The 11368-nt window shown below is 46.9% G+C and overlaps 1 protein-coding gene across 1 annotated transcript in view; it reads left to right on the forward strand.

The window, feature by feature from the left end:
* The first annotated feature begins 365 nt into the window (after positions 1 to 365).
* LOC109912359 (interferon regulatory factor 3-like) overlaps positions 366 to 11368 on the forward strand; it is a 27263-nt gene continuing 16260 nt past the window's right edge. Inside the window, exons 1-4 of the mRNA XM_048617432.1 lie at positions 366 to 512; positions 6349 to 6514; positions 7224 to 7395; positions 10453 to 10553. Coding sequence (XP_048473389.1) covers positions 6350 to 6514; positions 7224 to 7395; positions 10453 to 10553 — 438 coding nt within the window. The 5' untranslated portion in view covers positions 366 to 512; position 6349. The remainder of the gene's footprint in view (positions 513 to 6348; positions 6515 to 7223; positions 7396 to 10452; positions 10554 to 11368) is intronic.

Genomic DNA, 11368 nt, shown 5'->3' on the forward strand with positions numbered 1-11368 from the left:
TAGCCAACATGCCATATCGAGTTGGCCTGGCACTTGTACAGTCTGGCATTTGGGAACTTGCGGTTTTTACCCAATACAACTCCCACCCTTCTAGAGGTGGGCTTTCTAACTTGACTTGACCCGACCTCTTGGGTATGGGTCTATCCAGGCATCACAAATAAAGGGCGGCTAATCTGTTTCTACATCACAGGAATTTCTGCTGGTAATTTTAGCTCTTTGGCAATTCTGGAAGCCAAAACAGTTATTTTGCAGGGCTGGGGAAATTCCCCTTTAAGACATCCCAGAGCAACCAGAGGAACTGATGTCATGGAAGGTGCGGTGTGGCCGGTCTTTAAATGCAATTGGTTCACCAGAGGAAATCCAGAACCGAAAGTTAGAAGGGGCCTGGAGCTGGCAGTGGTGGAGGGCAGCACAGAAGCCTGGCATTGCTTTCTCCTGCTGGCGTTAACTGTCTGCTGCAAAACTGAAGCAGATTCTTTCTATGAAAGGACAGTTTGAAATTAAAGAGCGAGGTAAAGATGTGTTCATTCACTTCCCTGAGATAGCCTCCCTTTGGATGGTGCTGAGATTTCCAGTTACAAACCAGTCTGTAGTAATCAAACCGTTAACAGGCGTCGTCACAGAAACAAATTGATGTCAACATGGTTTGGCGGTGAGACAGGGTGAAGAGAGCAGATCATAAAGCAGATGGTATCGCGGAGATCACGAATGTTCCTGCTTGCAGGATCCACCAACTGTGTTTGTGCAGACGGGGCCCCCACCCCGGCTCCGCCCCGGGCGCGCAGACGGGGCTCCCTGGCTCCGCCCCGGGCGCGCAGACGGGGCCCCCACCCCGGCTCCGCCCCGGGCGCGCAGTCGGGGCCCCCTGGCTCCGCCGCCGGCGCGCCCGGCTCCGCCCCGGGGGTGCAGACGGGCCCCCCCCCAACCCCGGCTCCGCCCCGGGCGCGCAGACGGGGCCCCCCGGCTCTGCCCCAGGTGCGCAGACGGGGCCCCCCTGGGTGCGCAGACGGCTGGTGTGGGTTGATGACGTCATTCATCAGATCCCCATGGGCAACTATGATGACATCACTGCTGTGAGACGCAATGATGTCATCAGCTCCATGCATGGTGACCCGATGACATCATGCTCACTCCCAAAGGAGGTTCTGTTGAACACATTGTCAGTGATGCTTGGCCTCGTGGCACTATCGCTGGCCTCTTAATGTAGCGACCCTGCCAAAGATCTCAGCACCTGGGTTTAAATCACGTCACGTCAGATGCTTAAGTTTGGTTTCAAACTTAAGTTTTGGCTTCATTTGTCTCAGAAGCCTATTGGGTTCAGGACACATCTTTTAGGGAAGGAAATCTGTTGGCCTGTGACGATAATTATCAATCTCAGCGTCATTACGTTGTAGAATGAGGCCATTCAACCCGTTGGGTCCATACTAGCACAGCAAGTGCCATCTCTCCACTATCATGTACACTATCAGGTGAATTTTTGATTGAACCTGCCTTCACCAGTCCCTCAGGGTGTATATATGCAGAAGACATAGGAGACCTTTGTTTCGAATCCTACCCTGGCAAATGGTGCAATTTCTATTCAGTAAAAATTTGGTATTAAGACTCTAATGATGACTCCATCGTTGATTGTCATTAAAAACCCATCTGGTTCACTAACGTCCTTTATGGATGGAAACTGCTGTCCTTACCTGGCCTGGACTATATGTGACTCCACTCCCAGAGCAATATGGTTGTCTCTAAACTGCTCTCTGCGCACTTAGGGGTGGGGAGTTAATGCTGGCCTGGCCAGCAATGCCCATGATGCTGCAAATGAATTAAAAATCAACTCCACACCCTGAATACTCACTGTGTGAAGAGGTTTATCCTTGTGTTGCCTTTGTATCTTTTGCCAGTTATGTTAAATCTGTGCCCCGTCATTCAGTTTTGTCTGAATTTATTCGGTCAAGGCCTCCTGGTGACTGCAGTCCCACAGCAATGTGGTTAACTCCTAAGTGACTTCTGAGCAATTAAGGGCGGCCAATAAATGCTGGCCCAGTCAATGCACCCACATCCTGTGAACAAATCCAAAGCAAAAATTCACCCTTAGAGTTTAATGTTCAGCTGTGGATGGTCACTCTTGGATGTGGAGTGAATTCAAAAGAATTCCATGAGAATGGTTCCAGGAATGAGGAATGGAGTTGGGGATAAACTTTGGGACAATGATGGCTGATTTCCTTTGGGAAGAGCTGAGAGGAGACCAAGCCAATTTATTGCAAATCACGAGATCTCTGGACAGAGTTCGTTTGGGGAAGACTTTCCTACTCGTGAATGAGAGGGCATAAGATTTTAAGTAATTGGGAACACAAACAAAGGGGAAATGAGGAGAAACCTCTTCACACGGCGAATATTTAGGGCCTGCAGTAAGATGGTGGAGAGTAAGATGGAGGCAGGTTCGATCGAGACTTACAGGAAGTTACCTGAAGCGGACAGGATAATGGAGAGATGCTTGGTGATCCGGGTACAGACCGATGGGCTGAATGGCCTCTTTCTGCACCATAGTGGTTCCATGATTGACTATAAGTTTTTTTTAATTATTTGTGAAAGGGGTTATTGGTTAGTTAGGTGGTTGGACTGCTGGTTTGTGACGCCAACAGAGTGGGATTGATTCCCAGCTGAGTTTACTGTGAATGACTTTCTTTCTCAATCTGTCCCCTTGCCTGAGGCTTGGTGACCCTCAGGTTAAAACCCCCACCAGTTGTTCCTCTCTAATGAGAGACCACCCCAGTGGCCTGGGTAAGACTTTATCATCTTTCATTGGCAAACACCAGAGAAAAAAATTCTGAGGACCCTTCTGAGGAAAGGTCACCGGGCCCGAAACGTTAACTCTGTTTTCTCCTCCACAGATGCTGCCAGACCTGCTGAGCTTTTCCAGCAACTTTGTTTTTGTTCCGGATTTACAGCATCCACAGTTCTTTTGGTTTTTACCGGAGTCAAAAAGAAAGGTGGCACAGTGGCTCAGTGGTTAGTGCTGCTGCCTCACAGATCTGGGGACCTGGGTTCAATTCCACCCTCAGGTGACTGTCTGTACGGAGTTTATACATTCTCCCTGTGTCTGTGCCCGTTTCCTCCAGTTCCCTCCCACAGTGTGTCCAGGGATGTGCAGGTTAGGGTGGATTGGCTGTGCTAAATTGCCCACAGTGTCCAGGGATGTGCAGGCTGGGTGGGTTAGTCATGGGGAATGCAGGGTGGGTCTTGATGGGATGCCCTCCAGATGGTTGGTGTGGACTTGATGGGCCGAGTGGCCTGCTTGCTCATTGGTACGGATTCTATGAAAAAGCACAGGACACTCCAGTTTGCAGCCTTTATAAAACCCAGGGTTGTGGATTGGTAAACTGTCTCAGGTGGGTTTGGTTTGAGTGCTGGGAGACTGAGAGCCTCAGACAGCTGGAACTACACTCTCTAAGCTCCAACTTCCCCTCCATTTCCTGATCCTCTCAGTTCTATACAAACGGAGGGGGGGCGGCAGGCAAAATATTCTTGGTAGTTTCAGCTGGTAATTATCTCCCGTTGTTATAAACAAAGTAACTAAGGGCACTTGTGGTGCAGCGGTAGCGTCCCTACCCCTGGACTGGGTTCAAGTCCCACCTGTTCTGCAGGTCCGATATAACATCTCCCAGAAGGTTGATCAGAAAATATCTAAACAAACAGGTAGGTCACTATGTTTGTGGAATCTTGCTGTGCATCTTGTGGCTCACGCCCAAAGAACTTAAGTGGCAATAAAGCATTTTGAGGCATCTAGTGGCTGCGACAGGTGCTATACAAATGCGTGCCTTTCTTTCTTGTTGGGTGGATGCTGAGAGACGCTTCCCTTAGTTAGAGGATCACAGTCTTGGGGTAAGGGAATGGCCTCTTTCCACAATGTAGGCATCCCATGTATGGGCATGAGGCTGATGGAATGTTGAAGAAAGATCTCACACGACGCCAGGTTATGGTCCAACAGGTTTATTTGAAAACAGAAGCTTTTGGAGCCTCGCTCCTTCCTCAGGTGTTAGTGAGGTGGTATCAGACACAGAATGTCTAAATAAAAGATCAAAGGATCATACCACTGATGATGATGTGTTAAACAAACTAAGATGCTGTTAAATCTTTAATCAGTTAGAAGGTTTTAATTGATTAATATGTATATGTAAATCCCCAAATTCCTTTCATGTCACTGCCCTGAGAGAACTAAAGGTTTTATCAGCGTAAAGAAGAGGTGACATTTTAGGTCAGACAATGCATGTTAGGTATGAGGCCTTGTTTAGAATCTGTGTGTTTTGGTTTGGAGTCAGACTGGTTTTATTTTCAAATTAGCAATTTATAAAATGCAACATTGAATGACTGTCTATAAATTATGTGCTTTTTGTACAAAATAGAATGTATCTGCAAATACACATTTACACCATAGATTCGCATGTGTCAGGGAGCGCGTGTGTGTGTGTGTGTGTGTGTGTGTTTGGGTGTGGGTGTGTGTGTGTGTGAGAGAGAGAGAGAGAATGAGTGTGTGTATGTGAGGGTCGGGAGAGACGCTATAACAACAGATGAATGGACACTGTGCATCAATTGCCAGACAGGAATGTTCCCTCCCAGTGGGGGCACACTTCAGCGCTCAAGGGCATTCAGCCTCAGATGTTTGGGTAAACATCCTCCAGGGCGGACTTCGGGATACACAACAACGCAGAGTCACTGAGCAGAGGCTGATAGCCAAGTTCCGTCCCCATGAGGACGGCCTCAACCAGGATCTTGGGTTCATGTCGCAGTACAGGTGACCCCACCGCACTGTACACTCTCACACACGCATAGACTATCACCCCCCCCTCTCATACGCACACGCGCATGCGTGAATCTATGGGGCGAATTTGTATTTGCAAATACATTCTATTTTCTTCAAAAAGCACACACAATAGTCTACGTGGTGTTTTATAAATTCATACTTTAGAAATAAAGCCAGTCTGACTCCAAACCAAAACACAAATAGATTCTAAACAAGGCCTCGTACCTAACATGCATTGTCTGACGTAAAATGTCACCTTTTCTTTATACTGATTAAACCTTTAGTTCTCTCAGGGCAGTGACATGAAAGGAATTCTGGGATCTACATATACATATTAATCAATTAAAACCTTCTAACTGATTAAAGATCATCTTAGGTTTGTTTAATACATCATCATCAGTGGTGTGACCCTTTGATCTTTTACTTATAAATTGTGTGTCTGATACCTCTCTCACTAACACCTGAGGAAGGAGCGAGGCTCCAAAAGCTTGTGATTTCAAATAAACCTGTTGGACTATAACCTGATATTCTGTGATTTCTGACCTTGTCCACCCCAGCCCAACACCGACACCTCCATATCGAAGAAAGATCTCAGTCGATGTCAGAAAATCTGTCTCGTGTTGTGCCACATTTTCCCAAAATGTCTTTCTCATCTTCTCAGTGCCAGCTTCTCATTTCTCCCCTTCTACATCGCCATTGCCACCTCCCTGCCCTGCCCTGGATTACTCCTCCTCATTGTTTTTGTTCCTGAGCATCAGTTCGCTGGGCAGGTGATGGCTTCGTGGTATTATCGGTGGACAATTAATTCCGAGATGTGGGTAATGCTCTGGGGACCCAGGTTTGAATCCCGCCATGGCAGATGGTGGAATTTGAATCTGAAATTAAGAGTCTAACAATGACCATGAAACTGTTGCTGATTGTTGGACAAACCCATCTGGTTCATTTCAGAGATAGTAGGAACTGCCGATGCTGGAGAATCTGAGATAACAAGGTGTAGAACTGGATGAACACAGCAGGCCAAGCAGCATCAGAGGAGCAGGAAGGCTGACGTTTCGGGCCTAGACCCTTCTTCAGAAATGGTCCTTTCTGAAAATTTGCCCTGATACCCATTGATTCCAATTTTTGCCAGGACTGCTTGACGTCACATACAGTCGAATGCAGCCTTGATGCCAAGGTCTGTCACTCTCACCTCACCTGTGGAATTCAACTCTTTAGTCTATATTTGAACCAAGGCTGTAGGCTATATTCTGAAAAATGGTCATTTCTGAAGAAGGGTCTCGGCCCGAAACGTCAGCCTTCCTGCTCCTCTGATGCTGCTTGGCCTGCTGTGTTCATCCAGCTCTACACCTTGTTATCTCTGGTTCATTTCAGGGCAGGAATCTACCATCCTTACCTGGTCTGGCCTACATGTGACTCCAGACCCACAGCAATGTGGTTGACTCTTAACTGCCCTCTGGGCAATTAGGGATGGGCAATAAGTGCTGAATAGCCAGCGATGCTCACATCCCATGAATGAAATTTTTAAAAATTCCTACTTTTTGCTTTGATCCCAACAGAATGGGCTCCCAGAAACCGTTGTTATATGATTGGCTTATCGAGCAGATATACAGTGGTCTATACCCTGGCCTCCGTTGGCTGAATGCAGAGAAAACAAGATTCCAGATTCCATGGAAACATCGCTCGAGGCAGGACATTTCTGAAGATGACTCCAAAATATTTCAGGTGCAGCTGTGTCAACTTCCTATTTGTCCAAAAATGATTGGTGACTTGATTTTCTAAGTAGTTCTCATTGTCTCTAATTCTATTCTCATGCTTAAAAACAAACGTGTTGGTTCGTAATGCCCTTAAAGGGCTTTGCATGTGAACATTGAATTGGCTACATGAGTGTTTTTTACTAGTGGGGTGGGTAGTAGCTTCAAAAAAATGCAAGAAAAATGTCGTGGTGATTTTTTTGGTGAAGAGTAGGTCGCTGAGTTGTGCAAAATAGCACTTCAGAGTATATGAGGAAAACGAACTCGTATTCATTAATTTAACATTGCTTGCTGTGTAACTCTATAGAATTCCTAAATAAAAACTGATAGAACTGCGGATGCTGTACATCAGAAACAAAACCAGAAGTTGCTGGAAAAACTCAGCAGGTTTGGAGCTCAGCAGAAAGTGGAGTTAATGTTTTGGGGCTGAGTGAAGCGAGAGAGGGTCACTGGACTCTGATTTCTCTCCACAGATGCTGCCAGACCTGCTGAGCTTTTCCAGCAATTTCTAATTTTCGCTCTATAGAATCGTTGTTCGCTCAGCAAGTTAAAGATCAGCAATAATAATGGCGCAAGTTTCTGTTTATTCAGGACGATAAGGATAACAGACTGTGTGTATTTGTATGGAAGGCCAATTTGTTCAGCAGGGGAAGGATTAATACATTTTAAACATGCTGCAGGCTTGGGCGATAGCAAGTGGCCGGTACAAGCCAGGGATCGATGCTCCTGACCCTATTGTGTGGAAGAGAAACTTTCGCAGCGCTCTCAATAGGAACAGTCGTTTTCGACGCATGGTTGACAATAGGAATGACTCTGAGAAACCTCACCTGGTTTATGAAATCCAGAGCACTGGTGAGTATGAGAATCCCAGAACCCAGTCACACTGCTCCCTCAAGGCTACATGAGGCTATGTTCTCAAGTCTCTGGAAATTGATACTTTATTTATTATTAATTTAGACAAATAGACAATATTTATTGCCTGTCCCCAGTTGCCCTTGAGACAGTGTCTTGAATTGCTGAAGTCCATGTGCTGTAGGGAAACTCACAATGCTGTTAGGAAGGGAGTTGCAGGGGTGGCATGGTGGCTCAGTGGTTAGCACTGCTGCCTCACAGCACCAGGGACCTGGGTTCAATTCCACCCTCAGGTGACTGTCTGCGTGGAGTTTACACATTCTCCCTGTGTCTGTGTGTTTGCTCCAGTTTCCTCCCACAGTCCAAAGATGTGTAGGTTAGGGTGGACTGGCTGTGCTAAATTGCCTGTTGTGTGGGTTATAGGGGGATGGGTCTGGGTGGGATGTACCAAGGGTTGGTGTGAACTTGTTGGGCTGAAGGGCTTGTTTGCACACTGTGGGGATTCTAATCTATGAAGATTTTGACCCAGTGGCACTGAAGGAGCAGCTATGTATTTTGAAGTCAGGATGGTGAGTGGCTCGGAGGGGAATTTGCAGGAGGTGATGTTCTCATCTATCAGCACTTTAGTTGAGACCAAAACATTTCAACATTTTGGGGGTGGCATGGTGGCTCAGTGGTTAGCACTGCTGCCCCACAGTGCCAGGGACCCAGGTTCAATTCCACCCTCGGGCGACTGTCTGTGTGGAGTTTGCACATTCTCCCTGTGTCTGCGTGGGTTTCCTCCCACAGTCTAAAGATGTGCAGGTTAGGGTGGATTGGCCGTGCTAAATTGCCTGTAGTGACCAGGGATGCGTAAGTTAGGTGGGTTAGGCATAGGAAATGCAGGGCTACAGAGATGGGGTGGACCTGGATGGGATGATCTTCAGAGGGTTAGTGTAAACTGAATGGCCTGCTTCCGCAGTGTAGAGATTCTATGATCCTAAGAAGGAATTTGATATAGTTCTCAGGGGCTCAAGGGATTAAAAAGTATAGGTGAGGAAGCGGGAGCCGGCTATTGAGTCAAATGATCAGCTATGATCATATTGAATATTAGAGCAGGCCTGAAGGGCTGAATAGCCTACTCCTGCAGCTCATTTCTAGGTGGTAGAGGTCATAGTTTTGGAAGGTGCTGTTAAAGGAGCCTCAGTGTATCTTGTAGATGGTACATACCGCTGTTACTGAGTATCTCTAGTGGAGGGAGTGGATGTTTGTGGATGTGGTGCCAATCAAGCGAGCTGCTTTGTCCTGGATAGTGTTGACCTCCTTGAGTGTTGTTGGGGCTGCCCCCATCCAGGCAAGTGGGGAGTATTCCATCACACTCCTGACTTGTGCCTTGTAGATGGTGGACAGGCTTTGGGGAGTCAGGAGGTGAGTTACTCACCACAGGATTCCCAGCTTCTGGCCTGCTCTTGTAGTCACTGTGTTTAAATGGCAAGTCCAGTTGAGTTTCTGGTCAATGATAACCACCAGAATGTTGATAGTGGGGGATTCGGTGATGGTACCACAATTGAATGGGTCTCTTTGGAGATGGCCAATGCCTGGCATTTGTGTGGTATGAATGTTACTTGCCATTTGTCAGCCCAAGCCTGGATACTGTTCAGATCTTGTTGCATTTGGACATGGACTGCTTCAGTATCTGAGGAGTCACGAATGGTGCTGAACATTGTGCAACCATCGGCGAACATCCCCAATTCTGACCCTATGACGGAGGGAAGGTCATTGATGAAGCAGCTAAAGATGGTTGTGCATAGGCCACTACTCTGAGGAATCCAGGCTCTTGTGATACAGTAGTATTATCCATGACTCTGAACCAGGAGGCCTGGGTTCAAGCCCCACCTGGTTCAGAAGTGTGTAATAGTGTTTCTGAACAGATAGATTAGCAATTATTTACTCTAAGGAAGCTCCGATGAGATGTCCTGGAGTTGAGATACCTGATCTGCAACAACCACGACCATCTGTGCCAGGTATGACTCCACCCCATGAGACGTGCTTCCTGATTCCCTTGAACTTCCCCAACCTTCAGATTCAAGTGTCAGATTCAGCTCTGATGAAGAGTCCTATAGACTTGAAATGTTAGCGTGCTGTCTCTCCGCGGATGCTGTCTGACCCGCTGTGACCTCCAGCATTTGTTGTTTTTGGTACAGATTCATTGCTATGCCTACCGTATACTGTTTCTTAGAAAATGCCTGGGACAAAAGCTCCTAGAGAACAGAAAATGCATTCAGTTCTCCAGATGATTGAGAGAGTCAGAAGAGGAAATGCTAGCAACGTTCTTCAGGCAGAATCTGAGAGAGAGAAGTTACTATAGAGTCCTACAGCACGGAGACAGGCCCTTCGGCCCAAATTGGTCCGTGCTGACCAAAATGTCTGTCCACGCTAACCCCATTTCCCTGCAGTTGGCCCATATCCTTCTAAACCTTTTGTATTCATGTATTTTTCCAAATGCCTTTTAAAGCTTGATAACCTCTTGTGGGATCTGGAAGAATGGGATTTGACTGAAAGCCATAGTTGAGATGCAGCGAGGGTTCTGTTTTGAGAAAAGGAAATAGCGCTGTGGTAATATCACTGAAATAGTAATCCAAAAATCTCAGTAAGTGTTCTGAAGACATGGGGTTCAAATCTAACCATGGCAGATGGTGAGATTTGAATTCAATGATCGAAAAAGCAGGTCTAATGGATCATTGATCAGTGTTCAAACTCTTCTAATTTATGGAAGTCTTTTCAGGAAGGAAAACTACCGTCCTTATGCAGTCTGGTCTACATGTGACTCCAGACCCACAGCAATGTGATTGACTCTTTACTGCCTTCTGAAATGGCCTAGGGAGCCATTCAGCCCAAGGGCAATTAGGGATGGGCAATAAATACTCCCCATGCCAGTGTCTCCTGTGAGGTTACAGAGAAAGACACTGACATGGTATGAACCCTTGGGTTTCTGCAAGTGACCTCTCACTGCGTGGTGTTATAAAGCTGACTGTGTTTCACTGAACTTGGCGTTGTCTTGTTCCTTTTCTCTAAAAGGCCAGAAGGGTGGGGCCAGTGTCGAGGAAGAGAGTGAGGAAATCAGTTCTGCGATCGACAGTGTCAGCCCTGGACTCTCCACGGGTTCAGCACCAAACGTGGTATGTGTTACAATTTTTACGGTGTTCGATAACACCGCTAACTGGGGGGGGGGGCGTTTTGTGAATGAGGAGTGAAATAATTTCCAAGCTGGCGTTCATTTCCTTTCTCTGTGTCACATGATTCTCCAGCTTCCCCTTGAATCCATTGATACCGTTCACCTTGTTTATTCCTTGTGGTTGCGAGGACCTCATTCTCTCTCTCTCTCTCTCTCTCTCTATCTGGGCGAAGAACTCTCTCCTGTAGTAAGGGTGTGGAATGCCCTGCCTGCAAAAGTAGTAGACTCGCCAACTTTAAGGGCATTTAAATGGTCATTGGATAAACATATGGATGATAATGGAATAGTTTAGGTTAGATGGGCTTCAGATTGGTTTCACAGGTCGGCGCAACAGCGAGGGCCGAAGGGCCTGTACTGCGCTGTAATGTTCTATGTTCTATGTTCTATGAATTCCCTCTTGGATTACGAGCAGCTGTTTAATATTGACGGTTTTCCATCCAGTCTGGCCTTTTTCTCTTTCCACACCAAAGGTGCAGTTTTGTTGAAACGAGGGCACACTAGGCAGGTTTACATAGCTACACACTCAGGCTAGATGGATACTAAGTCAATAAAGCATGCTGGGAGTTGCACATGTCACGCCAGGGAGAAACCTGACCCAGCAAATCCATTCAATTCACTGCCTGGAGAAAGAAACTGCAGGAGCTTTGTTTATCTACATTGGGGTCTAGTGGGGAGGGTGGGGTTTCTGTTATTTACAATAGGGTCTAGCGGGGAGGGTGGGGGGGGTCTGATATTTACAATAGGGTCTAGCGGGGAGGG

Source organism: Rhincodon typus, chromosome 37 (genome assembly GCF_021869965.1).
Source record: "Rhincodon typus isolate 14 chromosome 37, sRhiTyp1.1, whole genome shotgun sequence".
In the NCBI taxonomy this organism is placed as follows: domain Eukaryota; kingdom Metazoa; phylum Chordata; class Chondrichthyes; order Orectolobiformes; family Rhincodontidae; genus Rhincodon; species Rhincodon typus.